The 24,657-nt window shown below is 37.6% G+C and overlaps 1 protein-coding gene across 2 annotated transcripts; it reads right to left on the bottom strand.

Annotated features, from left to right (window-relative positions):
- On the bottom strand, positions 1–24,587 carry LOC114146119 (collagen alpha-5(IV) chain-like). 2 transcript variants are annotated; one of them, XM_028019919.1, is made up of 52 exons: positions 24,323–24,587; positions 23,183–23,236; positions 21,753–21,842; positions 21,550–21,594; positions 21,417–21,461; positions 21,250–21,312; positions 21,123–21,176; positions 20,999–21,025; positions 20,109–20,177; positions 19,869–19,931; positions 19,761–19,796; positions 18,403–18,438; positions 18,259–18,336; positions 17,668–17,721; positions 17,482–17,547; positions 16,640–16,684; positions 16,496–16,549; positions 16,372–16,413; positions 16,095–16,164; positions 15,846–15,881; positions 15,568–15,744; positions 15,047–15,136; positions 14,821–14,904; positions 14,105–14,175; positions 12,688–12,876; positions 12,403–12,571; positions 12,232–12,321; positions 12,001–12,108; positions 11,811–11,905; positions 11,400–11,550; positions 9,769–9,879; positions 9,441–9,605; positions 8,616–8,702; positions 8,340–8,477; positions 8,075–8,173; positions 7,887–7,985; positions 7,102–7,238; positions 6,846–6,972; positions 5,824–5,904; positions 5,144–5,242; positions 5,004–5,051; positions 3,923–4,105; positions 3,681–3,811; positions 3,360–3,432; positions 3,033–3,107; positions 2,785–2,910; positions 2,436–2,531; positions 1,968–2,177; positions 1,668–1,845; positions 1,074–1,188; positions 816–988; positions 1–528 (listed from the first exon to the last, which is right to left on the bottom strand). In XM_028019919.1, exons 1-52 carry the CDS (start codon positions 24,392–24,394, stop codon positions 450–452), a joined length of 4,953 nt encoding a protein of 1,650 aa, XP_027875720.1. In that variant the 5' UTR covers positions 24,395–24,587; the 3' UTR covers positions 1–449. The 2 variants fall into 2 exon arrangements, with proteins under 2 accessions (XP_027875720.1, XP_027875721.1); XM_028019920.1 differs by lacking the exons at positions 17,482–17,547; positions 17,668–17,721; positions 18,259–18,336; ... (10 more) ...; positions 23,183–23,236; positions 24,323–24,587 and having other exon boundaries at positions 16,496–16,559.
- Between the last annotated feature and the right edge of the window lie 70 nt (positions 24,588–24,657).

Genomic DNA, 24,657 nt, shown 5'->3' with positions numbered 1-24,657 from the left:
TTTAATCTTTATTAGAATTGTGAAAGTGTCATTGGAAGGAGAAAACATGATAAAATCAATTAACATATTGTGAAAATTACAACGTGGGCTGTGTAGTGGGTTTATATGCCAAAAGTTGTCAAAGTTCAGGTTTGTTTTGCCAAAAATGTCCTGTCTGTAACACCTATTATGAAAATTATTTAAAGAAAAGGAAAATGAAAAATAAAGTTTAAAAAAAGAGTATTAAAAACCCATCTCGGTAGTATCGCCTCCATTGTGCTGAAGCACAGAATTATAAGATTTAGTGCATTTCCAGAATATACAAAATGATCACCAAAGATGATGGTAATACAAATGTAAAATGAGCAAGTATTTAAAAGTACAATCAGTACATGTTACTAGAACTATTCTATCTATTTCACAAATTGTGAATTTAAACATTTTCTCCAGTTTGCACCAGAGCCACAGTTTCAGGATTTTCTGCAGACCCGACAACGACTGATGACTCTCTCTAGAGAAAATCCTTTCACAGTCCGGGGAACCGGTTTACTACAGGAGTGAAAAAAAACAAAAAAAAAACATTGTTAGACACAGGGAAAAATAACAAGAAATAATAATTTACTTGACAAAGGAAAAAAAAAATGCTAGCACGGGTTCAAGTGATATGGATAAATCATGTCACAAAATGTCAATCTTCTCAGGAGCTGGTACAAAAAAAATCTGAAATTGTACTGAGATTGTCAGAATATGTGGCAAGAAGAGAAAAAACTAAATAAGTTATTAAATATTTGAATAAAATATTTCTTAAAATATTTATCACTGATTAAACAGTTTACCTAAATATGTTGTTTCGGTCAAGGGAGGCTAGCCAGTAGCTGTAGGAATCAGGATAGTAATTACAGGTGCCTCTGCCGTGACACTCAATAAAAGGCACTCGGCGGAAATTTTCCATGCATGACCCAGGAGACATCAAGGGTTGGGAGGATCCTTCTGCTCCTGCTCCGGTTTGCTGGAAGATATAATAATTAACCAAAACTGAATATGGTGTCTTATGGGATCGAGCAATCCGGGAGCTAAAAGGTTTGCTTTCTTACCATTATAAATGAGTAACCAGTCCACAGGGTCTCCCAACCTCTGGGACATTCAGGTATCAGAGTGTTCTGGCTATGGAAAGCTATGATTTTGGAGGTTGTTTCACAAACTGAGCACCTAAATCGTAAATGAAAATGGAAAGCTGGGATGAGATAAAAGAAGTTTGAAAAACAACAAACTTCACTAAATAGTCAGCAGTTTGGAGGCTTAATTAGGTCTGATTTGGGTCCCCTTGAAAATTTCAGGGCACCATAGAAAATGTGTATTTAAATATGGCTGCCTTCAAACCAAACAAGTTACACCAGTTCTGATTGGAGAAATGGTAAAAAAATTCCAGAAAACTATTGTTAGACACTTAAAGAAAGATGCTTTGAAATTAACTGTCACTTTATTGCTCTTTAGGAAATAGGAATAAATTAGGTCATCATAACTAAAAGAGGAAAAACTTAGTTTGAAATAATAGAAAGCAAGTTCATGTGCTGTTTTATAGCGTATAAAACCTTCCGGTTTACAGTCTATATATTTAAGATAAACAGTAAACTAATATTTTTTCAGAATGATGCTGTGTTGAACGTGTGTGTATACTCTTGTCTGACCTGCTGATGTAGGGGGCAACTTTATCAGCTGTGACGGCAACCATGTTGGCAGGCATGAGCTTATCAGTGGACAGCCAGTAGGAATAGTCATTACGAGAAGCATAGCGGCAGGTATTTTCTGTATCGCAGAACAGGAAGGGCATGGTGGAGAAACGAGGGAGGCAGCTTCCCATTGTGCCTGAGAATTTAGAAAAAAAAACATTCAAGGAAATATTTTGTTGTGACCCAAGTGAAAACACAGATTACTATGATCAGTGAAGTACACATTATTTATGGATATGATGATCTTTATGTTCATACCAAGGTCCTGGCCATGAGCTCGCTCGTTTCCGTTGATGAAGAGGAGGGAATAACCAGAGTAGATGAGGCTGCTGCCATTAGGGCAGTCAGGGACCTTAATGCTCTGACTGTGCCTGGCAATCAGAAAACCATCTGTGTAATGTGTAGCTGCTCTCCCTGGCAAACCTCTTGGTCCTTTTCGACCAGGAATTCCTGGTCCGCCTACTTGACCTAAGGAGCATATTCCAGTATCATATTTAATTCAGGCAACTTTAATTGAAAACGTTTTAGGCTGGAACTTTAAGCATTTTCTATGTATGTCTGTGCACATTCTCACAGCTGGACCTAAATTAATAAAAAATAAAAATCATGATCTAATAAAGTTAGCTAAACTTCAAGACAGGAGTTAAAAGAACGTGAATATACTCATTAATCACTTTATTAGGTCACACTCATAGTAAAAGGCTGGACCCTGTTTTACAAACAAACCTGGTAATCCGGTGTTTCCTTTGTCTCCTTTGTGGCCAGTGAATCCAGCAGGACCAGGAGGGCTCACACCTCCTGGTCCTTTGACGCCAGGCAGTCCTGGGAGACGAGATGAATGTATTTCAATTTATTTATTGAAATACATATTTATTTATATTATTTAAAACAGCTCCGAGCTAGTTTTAAATAATAGTGGGAGCAAGCGTTTAGGCACAACTGAATAACATTATAACATGACATAAAACACAAAAATGTCGATTTTACGTAATTCTTCACCCCTTAAAATAAACAAACATCTTAAAATAGATGCATTTATTTATTCACTGGACAATAGAACTATAAACCTGTTCACCTGGCGGTCCTAGTGATCCTGGTGGCCCCATTGCTCCTGGAAGTCCTTGATTGCCTTTAGGACCAGGTAATCCAGGAGGTCCTGGTTTGTATATCCTGTCAACAGAGCCCGGTTCACCTTTGCGACCTTCAAGTACACAGCAGAAGAAAATAAGTTATTTGTAGAAAATAAAAAAAGCACTGAGAACGGTACTGTAGGATGATTAGATTGAATAAATGTCTTTCTACTAATGAAGGCTATTGACGGACCCGGGCGTCCAGGAAAACCTTTGTGCCCACGTGGACCACATGGACCTGGGCTGTATCCAGGATCTCCTCTGTCACCTGTTACATATAATTTGACAAGATTTTCAAGGAGTTAGTTTGTTCTCACAACCTCCTGCATAAACGCCACTTAAGTAGATATTGCAGACAAGAGCAAAAATGAAGTCTCATAAATCTTTTTTGTCTTTGTCTCCAGTATTTTAAGCACTAACCATTTCATCATAGTTGTTGGAACATAAATCATTTGTGCACAAGTATTCTTTTGCAGTGATAGATCACACTTTTATCTGCAGTTGAAAGATGATAGATTACCAAGGGGGCCATGTCTCCCTGAAGGACCAGGGTCTCCTCCTGGTCCTGGGAATCCACGTACACCAGGTGGACCCTTAAAAAGGTTAATGAGACAGAAAAAGTCAAAGATTAGACTTGAAGTCATGAAGAAATACTTTTAGTTACCATTTCCTTGTAACACATAGCAGGATACACAGAACATTTTCCAACATATTCTGGACTTTTAGAAAAATAAAGAAACACAAGTATTTGTTACATTTATCTAATAAATAAAAAAAATATATTAATACACATTTTTAATGAAAGTTTATTGTCTGGTGATGAAGTGTTAATATCACTTACATATGGTCCTTGAGGTCCTGGATTTCCTGAGGGCCCACCAAAACCTGGGCTTCCTGGGAACCCTGGCTCTCCTCTGTCTCCTTTTAACCCTGATACTACGAGACCTTGAGGGCCTGGTGGACCAGGGTGGCCTGTATTAACATGAAGTGATATTTGTGTAAAACACAAAGATTGTGGACGAACATGGCATCTCTTCACTGAGAAATGTAGATAAGTCTAATTCTCCAGCTCAACATACTCACCTTGGTTTCCTGGGTTACCAGGGAATCCACCATCACCTTTAGGTCCTGGAATACAAGTCCCTTCTCTTCCTGGTAGTCCTGATTCACCAGGACGTCCAGGTAGACCTGGAATTCCCCTGTCTCCTTCTGGTCCTGGACTCCCTCTGCCGAACAAACCAGGTGGACCGATATCCCCAGGAGGACCTGAGTTAAAGAAAGAAAAAAACAAAACAAAAACAGCTGAGAAAAACCACTGACACTCATCAGCTGTTAATATGGTTATTTACAATGTTTTGGACTTAAAACAAATGTTAAAAACAAAACAAAACATCACATCTATTGTGTTCATTTAAGGCACCTTTTTGGTACCTTGAATTATTTAAATTAAATTATTAAAATATCCATTACTAATTGATGCATAGATTAAAAATCAATATCCAAAAGGATATTGATTTCTAATTCAGTCAAAACTAAGAAAACATTACTTCAATCTGAATTAGTAAAAACACTGAACTGTGACATCACTGCATCATTTTATTGGTTTTATTTCTATTTTAACTGTTATTATTAGATTAATCACTTTATTGTTTTATCAGTAGTTTAGTTGAATGTTGCCAGTTTAGTGAATTTGTTGAGTAAAGTATTTAACTGTAAGGTTGAATTCTTAAAAACTCTTAAACGCTTGTATACTGAAGTGAGGTCTTCTGTGTTAATGCCATACTAGTGTAGCATCTTGCTGATCAACTAGCATCAGTGCTGGACCTACAACTTCAACAATTGTTTTAAAACCTTTAAAGACAATAACTGAAACTGACCTATTAGTCTATTATGTTCTTCTTCTTCTTCTTCTTCTTATTATTATTCGTAGTCAAAACTAGACACCATTTGGGGTCCAACTCCACAAAATGGCAAATTCTCTCATCCCAGCCTATAATATACACTGTTGCTAATAAATAAGGCAAAAAGAGTGTAGCAATGCTCTGATCCTTTTGGAATCTAATCAGAACAATGAACCATAAGTAGAACTTTTCAACTATTGCATAGTATGTATATTTTAAATGGAAAATTTTTAAATTATTTAATTCATTGACGTGTAACTCACCTGGTGGGCCTGGATCACCAGGTCTTCCTTGTACTCCTCCTATTATAACTGCCAGGGGAAAAATTTAATCAAGATTGAGCTTCAAAGGACGCAAACTTGTATCCGGTGGAAGAAAGAGACTTAAAGATGGATTTTGTTACCAGTGTCCCCTTTTTGACCCGGTGGCCCAGGAATACCATCAAGTCCCTGGCTTCCTTTTATACCACGTTCCCCAGTATGGCCTGTTGGGCCTGGAATGCCTGAGGAAACAAAAGTAAGGAAGGAACCAGCACCTTTCGAGATTAAAAGCAAAAAGTACTTCAACAAACAGAGGATGAACACACAAAGCACAGTGAACGAAAGCAGATTAAAGGAACCCAGTCAGATGATTTATAGTCCACTATGAAATGCACAGTAATTGAATGTAGCTCCAATAATCATGGAGTTGTATGAGAAGATTTAATATAGACTACCACAGGTCCAGGGAAGTTTTGGATAGACACATGTAGAATGCATTACAATAATCCAGACAAGATAAAAGAAAAGCCTGAAACAAATTCAAACCAGCTGACACAATTTTTAAAAGTAAAGTCAATCAATCAGAGTTTGTCCCAAAGTTTCTGATAGGCTATTTTTGCCAAAAGACCAAGAGACTCAAGAATCTTTTTTATCTTAAATAGATTTTTCTGGTGCAAAGCCAATTATTTCAGTTTTTTTCTTCATTGACTAAAAGAAATTACTATAATTTGTTTTGTCCAGTAAAATATAAGTAAAGATACATTTTACTAGGTTGGTTGATATCTGTGTTATTGTCATATCCTGAGGGTATATGACATGGTACCTGGTAGTCCAATAGGTCCTATGTGTCCTTTTATTCCAGGGGGACCATCAGAACCAACTGGGCCTGGAAATCCTGGGGAACCTGAACCACATAATGGGAAAAACAAATAAGTTACAATGAAGAAGATGAAAATTATTTAAGATACAACCACAATTTGAAGAAAAACTAAATGGACTATCAGGGGGGATTATGTATTTTAATCTATGATAGAATAAAATTAATATGTTATTTTCAGTTATGAAAATATTTTCCATATACGGCCTCTGTCTCTTTCAGAATGGCCAACCCTTTCTGATGCTTGATGCTCGGGTATGTGTTTTATTAAAGTAATATAAAGTTCAAAAACGTTGAGTTTCCATAATATCCCCCCTTTCAAAATAATAAGAAGAAGTGAAATTTGTCACAAATTACTTACAGATGGGATGGAAGGTGTAAAATCAACTTTATTTTAGCTGTATATTTGTTTTAATGTTATTCCACCATCAAAAACATACCTGAGGTGCCTCTTTTATTATCCTTTCATGTATGTTTGATGAATCCTTTAATTCCCGTGGCAACCATTCAGGGGTGCACTATACACAAAGCTCTTCCTTGGAGCTGACGGTTCCCAGCTTAGCTACCACCTCTCAGAGAACCCCTCCCCCGCGCCTTCTTCACACATCTCCACCAGAGTAGCAGCAGCAATTAGAAAACACGAGGTAGAACTACACATCTGCTGAGATTATCATACAAACTACTTCTTAATGCAAAGCTCCTAAGAACAGCTATGAACGACATAATGGAGTAGCATTGTGTTCTGTAGGTGGAGTGTTAGAAAGAGTCGGAGCTTCCTAAAGAGACACAGGCCAATTTCAAGGCATTAATTTGCAAAGTCTACTTTTTATTAAGCTATGGTTGATAGATACTGAATTTTTATAACAACTAAAGGTGACATAGTTACTTAATTATGCTGAAAAATGGCGCTATGTGGCTGGAAAACACATAATAACCCCCCTTTAGTATTAAAAATCAGTTTAAATAACCATTTTTTCCATCAGGTCCTGTGTTCCCCTTGGCTCCAGGGCTTCCTGGAACACCTACTTGTCCTTCAATCCCAGGTTCTCCTTTCTGTCCCTTGAGCATGACATCACTCCTGGACCCTGGTTCACCCTGACATGTAGAGGGAGGGAAAAAAAACAAAAGCCCACAAATTCTGTTTAAGTTTATATCCAGCTGCATATTTTTACTAAGCAGAACTAAAAGCATCGTCATCAAAAATCCTTGTTAAGCCATTAGTGCCTTCTGTCCAGGTGGTCCAGGTGGTCCGTACACATAGCTTGGTTCTCCAGCAGCTCCTTTGCTGCCTGTTGTACCTGGAACACCATCTGGTCCTGGCCTTCCGGGAATGCCAGGGTCTCCCTTCACTCCTTTGAGCCCTGTGGAAATTAAAACAATCAGCTATTCTGATGTAACAGCAGCAAAAAACAAACAAACGGTAGCTTAACAGCAATTTCTACATTTTACAGTTTATCTAACAAACTTGTTAGACTCAACAGTGTTACTGCTCTTACTAAAACAAAATATGTAACATTGAAGGAATATCACATTATATTAAATTGTCACATGCCAAACTAACTTTATTTGACTAGTGATAGGATAAAATGTTGAAAATTCTTTGTATTGGCTTAGGAAGATTGTTTTTACATTGATATGTAAAACGTAAGCAGAGCAATAAATTAACTCTTATATGTAGAAATAGCAGAATATTTAGGTGATCTTACTCTTACTCTGCTATAGTAAACAGCAAAGAATAATTTTTTATGGATCCATTATTGTGTGAATTGATGTGAGTTTCTTTCTGTTTTTGCACGTCATTAGGAAACAAGAGAATTCTTGCCATTTCTCTGTTTAAGTGAAATATCCATGAGGACTATGGCCAAGACATGCAGTACAGACCAAAAGTTTGGAAACAACTGTGTGTCCAAACTTTTGGTCTGTACTGTATATCTAGGCTTACATTTTTAGAACATGGTGGTTTCAATTTGTCACATTAGGCACGATTGCTTCCATGGAGTAATTCTTACCAGGATGACCCCTATGACCAGAATCTCCCGGGGCTCCATCTGGTCCTCGCCTAACTTCAGATGCCGCTTGACCATCAACGCCAGGTTCCCCAGGAGGACCTGTACTCGCAAACAAACACAGGACAGATCAAGTCTCCAACCAGTGTGTTAAAATATTTGGGATGAAACAATGGTAATTAATAGTGAACCTCTCTGCCCCAGATCCCCTTGTGGTCCAGGTCTTCCTCTCTGTCCCTTTGGTCCAGATCTTCCAGGATCACCAGTGAAACCAGCTAAACCAGGATTTCCTAGCAGAAATAGAACAAGAATAATCTTAATATTCACGTAGTTGAAAAAACTGATTTTCTCAAAAAATATGCTCACCACATCAACCATGCTTTATTCAACATCACCTTGAAAGTGTAGTTGGATGTGAAATTATAGTTGGAAGAGAATAAGTTATAATAAGGGAACCTGGCTCTCCGGGATCTCCTGGAGGCCCAGTGTAGATGCGTGTCGGACAAGGAAGTCCTGGAGGGCCTCTATCACCTGGATCTCCCACCATGCCTTGGGGTCCTTGTCGGCCTCTTGCTCCGTCTGGGCCCGGGTCCCCTGTAAAATGAATTTGACTGAATCCAACTTGTGAACCATAAACCAATTGCTACCAACATTTTGAAGGTGTACATCAAACATTGTGACTTAAACATTTGACTGATTGAAGAATGTTTGCATTTAATGCATAACACTTACCTCTTGGTCCAGGTCGTCCTGTATTCCCTGGTTTTCCATCTGGACCATGTCCAGATATACCATCAGGCCCACGGTCTCCTATTTGTCCTAAAAATACATTTTGATGTCAGGGAAAATGGGCGAAATAGCTCTGCTTTATATGCATTGTGTGTTTTCTACAGTACTTTAATGGATCAAGCATCCATATATGAAATAACATATGGAATCAACTATTATGCAGGCAAATATTTTTAGAATACATTTTATATCCTGTAACCTGAGGACAAACCCGGTTTGCAACTAATGACATCATTAGTTGTTTTTCAACTCCATGGTGCACAAAACACATCTAGGGTTAAGTCAGGAATAATTCTAGGGGGGAAAAAGATGTCAAAGTACAGCATCAGACTGTGAATCCCAACCCTTATAGCAAGTTGTCCTTCAGAGCTTGAGAGCAGCAGCCAACAGACACCTAGTAAATCTGGGAACCCATTCAACCGACTAGTAGAAAGGTAATCCAAGAGGTTAAAAGCTCATCTACTGATTTTGTAGATTTTATTTGCTGGGAAGCTTATAGCAAACTTAGATGAGCCCTAAAACGTTATGTTGAGTACATATGCATGTGCTACTTTTCAGTTTTGTTTTTTTTGGGTAAATAATAAAAACCGTATATTTTTCCTAATAAGAGTATTAAGCACAGGTTTGTGTTGCTATATCACACAAAATACAAACTTTAGAAAACATAAATCAAGCAGTTTGAATAGCCTTACAAGAGACTGGACCTGCATATTCAAAGAGAGAAATGGATAGCTAGAAAGACTAAGATAAAGTAAACCATCGTAGTACCTCGTTCACCAGGCCAGCCATCTCGACCCCGAGATCCCTTCTGCCCCGGAGTCCCATGTGGACCCGGAACTGACAAACCAGAGGGTCCAGGACCACCTTGAAGGCCAGGAGAACCAAATCCAGGTAAACCCGCATTACCTTTCTCTCCAGGCAAGCCATTAGCCCCTTGGGGAATGAATGGAAGAATAAAATAATGATAACTATTAATAGAAATCTAAAATTAAAGGGTAAACAACTACAAACCGGACATCTCATGTATTTGTCACATCTTATACATTGCCATCATCTAAATGTTCCACTAAATGACTCTAGGTTCATATAGATTTACCTATATGTCCTGTATGTCCATTCTCTCCTGGAAATCCTATTGGTCCAGGTAAACCGATACATAAATCTTTGGTACCAGGAAGCCCTGGAGGGCCAACAGAACCTTTTCTTCCTGTAGGAAGAATGAAATAATGTGAAAAACAGATAAATGCTAATCTAAAAAAACACTATTTCAATCAATCAATCAATCTTTATTTCAGACACAAAAGAGGTCCATAGTAAAACAAAAAGAATAAAAAAAACAAAAAGAAACATGACAGTCACTGAGCCACAAATAAATGATGACGCCAATGTTTCCACAATCTTGAGAAAAATCTCGCTGTACTAAAAACAGGGTTTACTAAAATTGCTATTATATTATTGTATGACACGGGTAATCTACACATACATTTATACATGAGATTCCTGAGCGCAGCTGCACATGTGGGAACAGCGTTATGTGCAAACATGTGGCTGGCACTGCTCCATCTAGGCACTTTGAGTAGGAGCCTCAGGCCATCATTGTATGCCACATAAAGTTTGTGCAGGCTACTTTTTTTATATCTTCGCCATAGATGGGCTGTGTAAAATGAAGTACAGAAAACTTTAAAAAGAGCTACCTTCACAGAGGATGAACACATACCAAACTTTCTGATCAAAATATTAGCCTGTGCATACATCATGCAATACTGCCTACAAATGTCACGATCATCAGATAGGTCATCAGTTATGTAATGTCCCAGATATTTAATTTCATTGCATATATTGAGGACAATGCCAGATAAAGAGAAGTCAGGGGTTATCAGATGCTTATCTGCTCTACTTCTAACAATCATGACATTGCTTTTCTTAGCGTTATATTTGACATCAAAATCACATCCATATTGGGAGCAGACCCTTAGTAATTGTTGAAGGCCAGCACTATATGGGCATAAGATTACCAAATCATCCGCATACATTATGTGATTGATTGTGCGGTCACCAACTACACAGCCTGTTTTACAACAATTCAGGCGCTTTGATAGTTCATCCATATAGATGTTAAAAAGGTAAGGGGACAATATACTTCCCTGCCTTACTCCGTTACCAACATTAAACGAGTCAGACAATGAGTTACCCCATTTGGCATACATTAGTTGATGACCATACCAATAGACCATTATTCTAATTAGATATTTGGGTACACCTCTGCTTTCTAACTTGCAGAACAATTTTTGATGATTCACGCGATCAAATGCTTTAGAAGCATCAATAAAACACATAAATACTGTGGTGTTGCGCAAATTATACAAATCTAAAATCTCCTGTAGCACAAAAATACACATGTCTGTACCATGTTTGGGTTTAAAACCGAATTGATTATCAGAGGTCAAAAGAAACTCTTCCAGCCTATTTAGAAGGACTCTTTCAAAAACTTTCGACAAACTACTAGCTAAAGCTATGGGTCGGTAATTCTCCAAGGAGCTAATCTTACCCGCTTTGTCTTTAATAGTGGGTACCAGAATGACAGATAACATTGATTTAGGTAGCAGACCATGTACCAGACAGCCAGTGAAACACATAGAGAGTAATGCACAGAGTTTGTATTTGTCTGCATCACGAAGTCCTTATCCTCATTGTACTATTAAACTTTAAATTCTTAGCTACAATTACCTTTTTCTCCTGGAGGCCCAGATTTGCCAATTATTCCAGGACTTCCTGGAAGACCAGGGATTCCAGGATCGCCAGCTGGCCCTGGAGCTCCATTTTCACCAGGTGGTCCCGGAGGACCTGGACGACCAGGGTGTCCATGGCCACTGTCACCCTAAATGGGGTAATTAATTCCATGACTAATTATTTAGTTAACACTGTAGAAGCAAATAGCTACATTAAAGAAAATCAATACATTACATATAATTTCAGCTTCTTACTTGCTAAATCTTTTAGATTTCAATTGATTCCTGTTTCAATCATGATATAGGAAATATATATCCTGTTTCTTATCCTTAAAACCTAATGATAGTGTGACTGTCTACTTCTATTCAACAAACACCATCCTGTATGTTTTCACTGAAGACTTCTGACCTTTTCTCCTGGGGCACCAGGAGGGCCTGGAGGACCAGACTGCCCAGGAAAACCCCAACCTGGAGTACCTGGAGGGCCAGCCAGCCCCTTATCACCTGAACAATCACAAAAAAACAAACATGGATTATACAATAACAAAATACAATTTTTGAGTATAAATGTGAGAAATTGTAAATCCCTTGTGTATTACCTTTCTGCCCTTGGGGTCCTGGATTTCCAGTAAGAATCAAGACCCCTCTTTCTCCTTTTTGTCCTGCTTTGCCTGGATTTCCAGGGACACCAGGTACTCCTGGAACACCTGGATGAGTTTTTTTTTTTTTTTTTTGTCAGAATATAAGCTATTAAATATTCTGTTGTTAAAGTGGAAATAGTGAAAGCCCGAACTATGCACTCAGACAGCCAGCTAGTTGACCGTGATTACCTGGACTTCCTTCTAAGCCAGGCGGTCCTTGAAATCCTTGTGGTCCTGGTGGGCCTTTGGTATGAAAATGACCAGATTCCCCTTTTTGACCTACAAATAAAATGAAGGAAACTTGAGTACTTTTATGTAATTGGATTTTAATGTAGATTGAAATGACCTTTGTTTTCACACCTGGAATTCCAGGTACTCCTGGCAGGCCAGGTACACCGGTGTCTCCTTTGGTCCCTGGTGGTCCAGGAGGTCCATAACCCGCTAGTCCAGGGTAGCCAATGGGTCCTTCTTTCCCTTGAGGTCCTGGTGAACCAGGAAGCCCAGGGTCTCCTACTCCTTGGCTTTGGCACTAAGTGAGGGAAGGAACCTTGTTAGTGTTTCCAGATGGCCCACAATTTTGGAAATACCAAAAATCATATAAGATCCATGGTGAAGAAGTTGTCCTAATTTTTATTTTTTTTTTACCAATTCTCCAGGAGGCCCTGGAGTGCCTTTACTTCCTGGTAAACCCAGAGATCCAGGAGAACCATTTGGACCGGGTCTTCCAGGGAGTCCTGGTTCTCCTTTATCTCCCTTCAACCCTGGAGAAACATTACTAGATGGCTCTCCCTTTTGTCCCAGCTGGCCTGGTAATCCTGGTAGACCTATAGGCCCCTTTAGAATGAAAAGGAAAAACAAAGAAACATTTGATCATACATTGTACAATGACATTACACTAGGATACAACTTGGGTACAGTCTGCAAATTTTCTGGCAACTAAATTTTTTTTGGTTGACTGTTGGTATTATAACAAAGTTCAAGTGATAGGGGAGGACAGCAACTAAGCCACACAGTGGTAAGCTTAATGTAATCATAGTGTAAGGACAGTAGATGCTCAGGAGCATAGAGTGCAGAGGCAATACTTAAAAACTGTCAAACTTCATGTGACCTTCAAATTAGCCCAAGAAGAGAGCACAGTGAGCCCCACAAGCATTTTATCACTAAATGCAATACAAAGGACTTGTTGGTGTTGTGTAAAGCATGCCCCTACAGGATAGGGCAGTGGAGACTTGTTCTCTCTGGTAATGTTTCATGCCTCTCCATCTTTCAATCCAGTGAATGTGTCAAGGTTTGGCAGTTGCCTGGACAAATGCCCCTTTTCCACTGGGTGTATTTAAACTGGCTCATTGCTCTATGGCCAGACTGGCCATAGAGCAATGAGATATGAGACAATCTAGTAGTCACTACTTTGGTGACTACTTCACCAAAGTAGTGCAAGGAAAAGCCTTTCATACTGAAGAGTCTCTATAATAACATTTAGAATCATGATGGAAGCAGCAGATAAAACATAAGCTTAATTTTACTTATTCCAACTTCAGTTTCTAAGGCTTAGGTCTAAATCCTAGGTTCAAGGTAATCATCCCAGTGGATCACTTCACTTAAAGAAATATAAGAAATTCTTGCATATGTAGTACAATAGTAAAACATTATTTGTATTTCATTTAGTTATGTTTTTGTTTATTTACATATGCATTTGATGCAAGATAATTTGGACAATTTGACACAACTTTGTGGTAGAATTTTGTCCTCGGCGAGAAAATTCAAGTGTACCAGCAACAAAGTGACAGATAGTCGAAGCATGTAGATTCACAGAAAATAAATATGTAAAAGCAGAACTAAGAATAACCTACTGTACAGTAAGGGTTAATTTACAACACAATGCAGTTATTGAAAACAGTATGCTACAAACTAAAGAAATGTGCAACTGAGTAGTATTGCACTGTAATTGCAAAAGTTAGACAAACATCATATTAGACCCCTTCGGTTAAAAATACTTTTGTTTAAGTAAAAGCATAACATATAACAAACAAATTTACAATGTGACTATGATGCACTTTCTTACTGGAGGCCCAGGAAAACCTGAAGGACCTGGAAAGCCGGGATCCCCCTTTTCACCCCGTCCTTGATTAGTGCCTGAGTGACAGCGGACACACACACACACACACATATATATATATATATATACAGTTCAATCTGGAGAGACTCAGACGGAGATAAGAAGACAATTAGAAGAGTTTATTGACAAACAGAATTTAAAGTCTTTGGCGCTCGGGCCCCGGCTGGGGATAACGGTTATCGCAGTGTTAGCGATAGGCTTCAGATGAGCATTCCCGATGCTGTTAGGAACGTCATCCCCCCAGGGCCCGGCGCTGGTGGTGGAGATTGAAGAAGGGTGCGGGCCTCAAGACCGGGCGAATGGAGGAGAAGGGGTGGTGGTGGGTTGAGCTCGGCTGGAGAGCGAAGGACCCCATGAATGAAGGTCCTTATCAGCTGGGACTTGGTCGATGATTGGACGTGACGTGGCTTGGTCCAGCGTTAATAGGTCGACGATTGTGGGCAGGTCGCTTCAATTAACGGGTCCCGGTGGGGATAAAAGAGTCTTCCAGTTTGAATTTGCGCCTAGGCTTCATTATATACAGTATATATATGTGTGTGTGTGTGTAAATATATATCAGTTTTTTAAAGATGTTTCAAATAATGTTTCATACAGGATATTCTGGTTTTATTAGGAGACAAAATATAAGCGTGTCTTTTTGTGTGTGAAGTAAAGAACTGTACCAGGAAGGCCAGGTGGACCTCGGAGACCTGCTGGTCCTGAAAGTCCCGACGTTTGACACTCATAACAGATTTCCCCTCTCTCTCCTGTTATGTTCAGCAAGTGGGAAAAAAACCTGTGATTTACTTTCTATTAATATAACTTTTTAACCACTTTGGTAATGATACAACTGAACATTCTAGCAAAAACAATATAGTTGTTAATTAATGAGTAAAACAAAGTTCTTACCTGTATCTCCAATATACCCATTATTCCCCGTAGGTCCTGGTAAACCTTTAACTCCCTTGGTCCCAGGGAGACCCTTAATGACACAGTCAGCTAAAAGTTGCTCAAAAAAAGAGTTCATTAGCTTTGTGATCACATAAAAGCATTTTGGTCACACTTTATTTGACTGGTTGTGAATAAGACTGTCATGACACAGTCATAAACATGACATAACACCTGTCATGAACATGAGTAAGTCTTCATGAATATTTATGACTGTTGTCATAAAGTGTCATTCGGTAAATCATGACACTTTTAATGTAAAAAAAAGTTGACATTATTCAAAATGTCTTTGTTATGACAACTTGACATTAACCAAAGACATCATGATCTGACATAAATTTGTTATAAAAGTATTACTGATTAAATTAAAAAAATTAGGTAGCTTTATGATATTAAAGCTAAAGTAGCTTCTGCGTTTTTGGTTAATATTACTCAGAGGACAAATGTTTATAAGGTCAATTCTTTTTTTTTTTTTTACTTACTTCCATTTACAAAGCGTCCTGGTTTGCCTCGGTTTCCCCGAGGCCCTTGATCACCAGGATCACCATTTAGCCCTGGAGGCCCCATGTGAATACCCCCAGGGTCCCCAGGGTCTCCTTTATGCCCTTTTGGGCCTGGGAAACCACGTTCACCTGGTACATAAATCCCAAGTGCATAACCTACATAAACACAATATGAGAATTGGAAAAGGAAGATATTTTGAATGTGACAGTAACTGCAGCCAATGCCAACAGTGAGATAATCTGTTACTCATACACACCTGGAGATCCAGGGAGCCCTGGAAACCCTATAACACCTATGGAAACAATATTATTTTACCATTTATAAACTTTGTACAATAAAACAAGCATTCATTTGTAGTTTTAAACTCCATACCAGTGCAGAAATAACATTGTTCATAATCTGTCATTATGCACAATGAACGGATGGGATCGACTAGATAAAATAGCAAAATGGACAAATGTCTTTTTTGTATTTGCTGATTTGTCTGCTAGTTATATTCCTCTACCTTGGGTCCCAGGGAACCCAGGAAGACCTGGAGGGCCAGGATCTCCAATGTGTCCCTTGAGTGATTCAAACTGAAAACAGCAGCACAGAGAGAATGTCTGAAGGTTTCCGAAATTAGAAAATTACAACAGATTGTTTTCTCATTATGCTAAAACAACAAATGTGAAAGCCAAGCTACTATAGAAATAGATTTTTAAGGTCTTAGTGAGCATGAACAAGTTTGATAACAATTGTGCACAATATATATGCACAAAAAGTGAATATTGGTATAAACTCACGTTTTCAGGTGGACCAGGTGGACCAATGTTTCCCTTTTCACCCTAAAAAGACAAGAGACAATCATAACATATATGAAGGTAATTTACTATGGATGGATGGTTGGATGAATGGAGACTGACTAACCATTCTTCCTGGTGGGCCTGGATGTCCTGGCTCTCCTCTGCGCCCCGGTCTTCCCTAAGCAGAGCTGCATTGTATTCAAAACTTGCAAAGCACAGATAAAACAGTGAAGCATTTTGTTCATGCATAAACTAAAGTAGTGATTACCCCGAATCCACGATTTCCAGGTTCACCGTCTTTTCCTGGCTTTCCCTGTAAATTATACATACCAACATGGACTTACTGAGGTGTGCTTTAACTAAATAAAACTTTGAACCCTTGTGTTGAAAAGCTATGTCCGCACAAATAGTAGCTGACATAGATTACATTTTAATTTAAATGCATAGCAATTTTAAAATGTGCTGAAACAGATTTGTCCATCAGAATGGGAGCCTTACTCATCGACTCTGAAGCATTTCCACATCATACGTGACTTCACACAGAACCGAGTTGATTTGTATTCACTGTATTAATTCATTTTGTAGCGACAGACAAGTTAAATGTCAGCTCATGTTTATTTCATGGTTTGTTGGGGGAATTTGAAGGGGAAGAAATACAATCATGGTGAAAAGAAAGAACAATCCTTACAAATCACACAGATGTGATATATAAAAATATCTAATATTTTTCATGTTCTAAAATTACTAATCTCAATTGTACAAAACCTCACTCTACATTATAACAAAGTCAACTTGGAAAATGTGAAAAACTGATGCAACAAAGCTAGATAAAGTGCCTTAAACTTTTGAAAGTTGACAGTATTTATTTTTTACTTATTTTACCATAAATGCCAGTGATGAGCAGGCAATTGAAGTGTGTAATCTAATCTAGGCAGAGGAATTACGTCTTGCTAAAGCAGCAGAATTGAATAAAAAGGCATATGCTGCACTGCTGCCCTCTGTTGGTCATATTATTTTCTTATTTTCTGACGAGATACAGGTCAAAAATGAAAAGTAAGTTAGACAACAGGCTATATGGAGAAAAACATGTTAACACATTTTTATCCTCACTTCTGGACCTGGGTTTCCTCTGTCTCCCTTTTGCCCTTTTGTGTGGTAGAGGCTCTCAGAATCTCCCTGAGGAAAGATTAAGCAAAGGCACAAATGAAAAAGTTGCATAGTTCTAAAACAATCAGATATTTCCAAAGTTCTACGGGCAGAGATGAACAATTTCACAAATTCTAGAGAGAAACTTACAGGTTCCCCTTTGCATCCTTTGTCTCCTGCATCACCTTTGTCTCCTTTTAAATCCTAATGAACACAAAAGAACTAAAGTTAGCCTGCAAGAAAAACACCAGCTTAAATATATGAAACCGTAGATGACCCTAAAGAAAAACAACAATCCACAGTTGTTGTGGATTGGCAGTTTAGGAATATCCTTTTGACTTCAAAACAGTTTTTTTTTTTTGGTTTTTAGTTCTAGAAAATAATTTTTCAGGATGTCTGCATTTTTTTTTTACCTTCAGAAGACACAAAACTGTACTGGTTACTTGCCACTAGAGAAGATGGAACAGCTGGTAAAGGGATTTTTGTTTAATTTTATTTTAGTGTATGGAACTCCAAAAGGGATGGCAAACCCCTTTTTGTCATCCCTTTTTGGCACAAATTGCGTAGTCTGTGATATATTTAACAGATATCATGTACATCTGCAATATTTCAGGTTTTATCAGCCCAACTGTGATGTTTTTGGTGGGGTTTTTTTGCTTTTTGTTGTTTTGTTTTTTTTTTACAAAAAGGGAACAGCACAGCATTATGCTGAGGATAAGTGAAAAATTACTTCTACTATACCGTTATTGACAGGGTGCCGGTAAAAAAGTCTTTAGTCCTGCCTGGAGGCCCAGGTAGGCCTGGGGGTCCTCGGAAACCCTACATCAGAAAAATGAATTTTAGCGATATCTGGTCATCATAGTAAGGTATAAAAACAGAAACTACCTTTGGTCCTCGAATTCCTGGAGCTCCTTCCTGGCCCTGCAGAATGTGTGCAAGACTTTGAAGTTTGTTTTATAACATTCACATATTGTAAACTCCATCCACATCCCAAATTTAGGTACTCCGCTCTATAGTCACAAACATCCACAAAAATAAGCACATTCCAAGACGGAAAGATCTCCTACCACCAAAGCTATTCCATGCAGCTGTGAGATGGGAGTGCATGTTAAAGTTCCCACAACGTTACAGTTTTTGTTGTCTATTATGAAACGATTGATCGGAACAGTTCATAAACTTGGTAAGAAGATGTATTGTTTGAAGATAATATTTGTTTTGTTTCATATTTTAAATGTTTTGGCACAGCTAGAGTCCAAGCCAAACAAAATGTTTCAGTTTGACCAGGAGGGGGCTTGTGTGTTAACTGTGTTGAAAATGACAGTAGCATAAAAGCAATTGAGAAAACCTGGAAAACTAATAATCCTTATTTCACTGCAGCCATTGCAAGCAGTGCTGTTGAACTAGTTATTAAAAGCTGTTAAGCAAATTATATACATTTCTTCAGTCTTTTTTTCTATCATGCTTTCCTGACAATTTCTCCTAAGTTGAACAATTTCTCTCATGAACCTCAAGCTTTACTGATGATCATGTTATGCCATTAAGTTTTTTTTTAATGTTTGTTGTAAATAAGTTTGTATCTTGATTTTACACAATGCTGTGACCAAATTAGAATTGCAAAGAGCACATGCAATAAAAACATAAAATATACACATTCACCGTCTGATCCTCATTTACCTCACTTACTGTAACTGTAGATTTAAAATGCCTGTAAAAATCGTGTATAGTTTTGCCTACAGAAAGGTTGTAGCTTTTCTGAATCGAACACTTCCAGAGTGAATTGTCAAAAAGAAAACTTTACAAATTCACTAGACAATCTTGTTCAAAAACAATGGTGTCAGGTCTTTTGTCAGTGAAGACACTGACACTTTTATTGACATGAATACTTGATTATGGTTAATGGACTCTCCATTTTGAGCAAATGGCACTCTTTTAAAAGTTATCACCAAGGCTTTGCAGTTAATTGTTTTGAGAAATGTACTCGCTGTTGTGCAAATGTAAATGCTGATGTGAGAAATACACCAATGAGACTGAGAAAAACTGTAATGCAGATAAGTGAACACTGCTACGGGAAACCAAAACCACAATGGGTGGAAGTTTAGTCTCTCCATGGTTGGACAAAAACTGATAATGAGAAAAGAAATACAAATAAAAGACTCTGCAGCTGTGGCTTCTGGTTCTATTGCAAATACTGAGCAAATATTAACACATTTTTAACGAGTGTAACTTATTTAATGCATGCATACCTTGGAGCCAGGAGCTCCAGTATTACCAGCAAACCCCTGAAACAGAAAAGTTTGGATTAACCATTGCATAAGAAAAAAAGAAAGAAAGACAGACAGACAAATACTTACAGGAGGACCCCTTAGTCCAATGTCCCCACGTAGTCCTATCTCACCTGATAAACCTGGAGAACCCTACATACAACGGGGGGAAAAAAAAGAACATAAAAAACATTTTACATGTCTGAAATAAATAAAGATTTAATTTCGTACATTTCATTATTCAATATTTTGATTGATTACAATGTGGTTCAACAAAAAGATTTCTATTTTATTAGCTTTAGTGTTTAATACTATTGTTTATAAAGTTACCGGTCTTCCATCTTTTCCCCGTGGTCCTGGTGGCCCTGGCATTGAGTGAGCTGTTGTCTGTGAGTCACCCTGACAGACAGACAAAAATATTCACATGGCCCATTTAACATACAACTTTATGCATCTCATTTCTATTTTATGTTTTTAGGATTTTAAAAAAGATATATATGGATCATTCATTCTCTTCCTTTTTTGTCTGCCTCTTATGATTAAGAGACGAGACAGATTTGAATTTTAAGTGGCCCTATGTGGGGTCTCAGACAGTGTTGAACTCACAATCTTGAATATATTGAATTATGTTTATTTCCCAGAGGGACCATTATGTGGTCCCTCTGGGAAAACGTTGGAGGAAAGGAGTGTTTCAGTGGTGGAGTCAAAATGCCCAGTCATGTTGACAGACAGCAACTATTACTTAAATATATGAGACCACATATAAAATAGGTAATTAGATATACACAAACTGCATAGTCTGTAGATCCAAAACATAAACACACACAAAAATCATCAAAAAGCTTAAAAAAAAATTGCTATTCAATAATCTTTATGCATTCGCTCAACACTTTACAATAAAGATTTAACATGAACAAATGCCTTGATGCGTAAGAAGAAAACACAGACTTGTGGGATAAAAAGCGGGGAAAAAGGAGAAGAGGAAAATCTTCAAAAAAAAAAAAAGTTATTGGTCTCACATGGGCCTGATACAAAATTAGCTCAGGGAGCAGGGGGAAGCAGCGACGGTAATTGTGCTGAATCATGTTTTTTTTTTTTTTTTTTATGGCGCTTCAAGATCCTGCAACTCCTAAAAGATAATTATTCTGCAGCAAATTTGCTGTTTCACCTTTCATGAATAAAAAAGCACTCAACAAAGAGCTTAGAACAGCATGCCCTACCTTAGGACCAGGCTGACCTGGGGGTCCCTGTAAAGTATAACAAAAAGATACAAAAAAAATGCTGAATATTCATCAACGTAGAACAGTGTACCCAATGCAGAAGGTATTGGAATTTACTCCTTACTCTATTTCCATCAATACCAGGATTTCCTTCAACACCTGGACGTCCAGGATCTCCCTATGAGTACATTATTTGGTCAAAGTAAGAAGTGTATAAACAAAAATGTGTAGAGAATTTATATTTTCCTCACATCTGTTCCATTGCAGCCTGGATAACCTGGGGGCCCCAGAGGCCCCTGTAAACCTGGAACACCCTATGAGATAAAGTTAGCAAAAGTTAAAAGGCAAAATGGATGTATTTTACTGCAGGACACATAGGGTAAGATTTTGTACATTAGAAACACATGAGGAAACTAACTGGTAAGCCATGAGATCCAGCAAATCCCTCCTTGCCGTCTGGTCCCTGTTATAACGAAAAGAAAACTATATTACACTCTGGTGTTACGGACAACACCAGCAGCTCATTTGGCTGTGAAGTGCAATCATGTTACCGGATCGCCTTTTGTTCCCATTGGTCCATCAGACCCAGTACTGCCCTTTCAAAGAATGCAACACATAATTAATCTTAGATATCCTGAAAGACACGTTGCTAAAAGTGTCACAAAAAAGTGCAATTTATCACCATCTCTGGCCAGTTCACAACCACTAAGCGTCAGAAGGAGGCAGAATAATAAGAGTGTGGTTGAATTTCTACCTTTGGTCCTGTTAGTCCAGGTTGACCTAAGGATCCTGGGTGCCCCTCTGGTCCTGGAGGACCTGGATATCCTGGAAAACCTTTCTCTCCCTGTGTGTTTAATGAATGAGTGTTTGTGAAAAAATACAGAAAGGTAAAACTAAATAAAAGCCTTTACATGCATGCACAAGTTTATTAGTGGTTATTTAAAGCAACATTGTAACATTCAGAAAGTTATATATAAGTTATATATCGTTATATTGAGTTACTTCAAACTGAGGGACAATTCACAGTTATGTGAAATAAGAGTCTTGAAATTATTTAATTCAGAAACTTATTTTAAAAAAGCCATTAGCCGTACAAATATGAAACAGCTGACAGAAATAAAATGAAAGTATGAATAATTTGCCTTGAATGAAATTGATAGCTATCCAAATATTTTATGTTCTCTCTGCCTGCATTTTTTAAATCTTTGTTGATTTATATTAGATTTCAGTCAGTTAGTACATACAGGATTGGACAGTGTTACTACATTTCCTCTATTTGAACTTTTTTCAAATGCTCCCACTTTGTTAGGATCTCAGGTTGTTTCGTAGCTTAATTTTATGTATTATTTTGTATTAGTTTCTTATTTTGTTGAGATCAGTCTTGTTCTCAATCTAACCAAAATAGATTAGGAACAAGGTCAGTCCTTTCTCAGTGATTCTTGTTTTCTGTATTTCTTGTCTAGTTATTCCTTATTACTTTAGTTTAATTGTGTTTCTTAGGTCTAGTTATTCTTTAGCAATATATTCATTTCCTAGTCCCCTTCATATTCTCTGTCTCTCTCTTTCCTCAGCCTGTGTGCTCTCTCCCCTGTTAGCTCATCAGCCCAGGTTTTTGGTTCCAGCATTCACCCTCACACTATTTAAACGTTTCTCCTGTCTACACTCCTTTGCTAGTTCCTCCTGTTAAATCCTGTCACATTCTGGTTTCTTCCCCATCAATATTCAGCTTGATTTTTGTTCCTGGTTTCTGTTTTTGTTCTGCTCTGGCTCTTTGTGTTCCCTGTGATCTTTTGTAATTTTTAAGTTTTTATTAAAGAACATTATCTATGATCAATGCTCCCTGCTCCTGTCTGCATTTTAGGTCCACCAACAAACACATAATGACACGTTTCTTAGTTCTCGCACACTTGAGGTGGTAAATTGGACTTCGTTCTACAAACACTGCGCACACATAGAGTATGTCTTTCTACACAGAAATATACACAAAAACATCCATCTAAACAGCTATCTATATGATGTGCCTGAACCGCCAAGACAGGTCATGTCACAAAGAGATGGTAAAGCTGGCTTCAGTAAATAAGTATTTAAACAAAAGAATGAAAAATGAAATGTTTTCTTTAAATCAAGGGTAAAAGAAGCAGTTTTTACTTTAGAATTGTTCCTTGTAAATTTCAATGAACTTACCCTGTTGCCTTTTACTCCTTTACAGTGGCATCTTGATTTTCCATTGCATACACACTGTAAAGTAAATAAATAAATAAAGGTATTTAATTTTAAAACATCAAATATCAAGAAAAAGAAGAAGTCCTCAAAGATTTTCTCTTATTTAGGTGTTCAAGTTGACCGTCACTGAAGAAAATGTCTTGATTTGAGTTAGTCAGTGTTGTACTTAGAAAAAGTTCTAAAAAGTACCTGTAATTCTGCTGTATGGTGCAGCCAAATATAATTGGAGATGGTTTGATATGTGTAAGCTTTCAGTACAGTATAGTACTAACAAAGGAAGAACAGTTCTTCAGCCCTAAGCGTGGTTTATTTACATTCACTTTAATTAATTCAGTTTATTGTGGGCATATAAAATAATTAAAGGATGAAAATAATTGCACACCATAATGTCTTGCTTTGGCAGTCCCTGCTGCTATGTAGGAACAATATACTGTAAATATATTGAAAATGAAGTTTCAAAATTGTTACCTTATAAATCAAGTTATTTAAATTAAATTATTATTATGTTTTTTTTTTTTTGCCAAATTATTTAGTTATCTTATCAAATTTTTGAAAAGACAACTGAAGGGAAGTGTACACGCTAGAAGTGCGTCAAATTGGCATTTGCAAAAAAATCAAATTTTATATGGAATAGAGTAAGTAAAATTAAATGCACTTACAGACAAAACACAGCTCTGCATATCCACACTAAAACAGCAATAAATACACAAGTAATCGACTGGTACTACTCAAGATAAACAATAATTTAGGAAACAATTAAAGAAATTACACTGACCAAATTAAGTGTAGAGATGGACTGTTTAAAGTTACATCAAAATTTGGTTTCAGAAAAGTATCCACTTGTAGGGATAAAACTTTTAAGATACTATTACTGCTACGACATCTGTGTACTTGGATAAATCCACCACAAACCACAATGTGTTAAGCATAATTCAGCAATGAGCACAACCTGTGTAATGTAACATGAGACAAAAAGCAAAGCTAAGTATAAGTTTTACTCAAGAATTACGTTTTGCATGTGGTTACACAGTTTGAATGATGCATAAATATTAAAATCAACTTCATACACGGAAACAAACACAAAAGTAGGAAACATCTTACACTTTTTCCTTCAGTGAACTTCAAGATCATTGCAAAGAAAGTCAGGAAAACTATGATCACTCGTGTCCTCATGATTTTCCTCGTCTTATTCACATCAGTCCCTGATTAAGGTCTAACGTTTTTCAAAGGCGATGAATGTCGTTTTTGTGGTCCTCCTCTGCAATCAGATTTCACATCCTACTCTGTCCCCTGCAACACTTTAGATGCTTGTGGATCATTGCTGCGGTGAAATCACAGTTTAAGTCGGTTCAAGTGTCTTGATACAGGCCAGAAAGCTGAAAGGAAGTTGTTTAACTGGACCTTGAAGAAGGGAGGTGGTATGCACTTACTGAGAT

Source organism: Xiphophorus couchianus, chromosome 6, assembly GCF_001444195.1.
Source record: "Xiphophorus couchianus chromosome 6, X_couchianus-1.0, whole genome shotgun sequence".
NCBI classification, from domain to species: Eukaryota; Metazoa; Chordata; class Actinopteri; order Cyprinodontiformes; family Poeciliidae; genus Xiphophorus; species Xiphophorus couchianus.
The sequence above is the reverse complement of the archived record's forward strand: the minus strand, read 5'-3'. Positions and strand labels throughout refer to the sequence as shown.

What these genes read in the sequence shown, in the direction of transcription:
- LOC114146119 (XM_028019919.1), bottom strand. Translation starts at nt 24,394, where the DNA reads ATGAGGACACGAGTGATCATAGTTTTCCTGACTTTCTTTGCAATGATC. An exon ending in AAGGATGCAAAGGGGAACCT is followed by an intron (nt 17,548 to 17,667) that starts GTAAGTTTCTCT and finishes ATCTTTCCTCAG; the next exon opens with GGAGATTCTGAGAGCCTCTA. An exon ending in TGGGCCTCCAGGAGAAAAAG is followed by an intron (nt 9,880 to 11,399) that starts GTAATTGTAGCT and finishes TTCTTCCTACAG; the next exon opens with GAAGAAAAGGTTCTGTTGGC.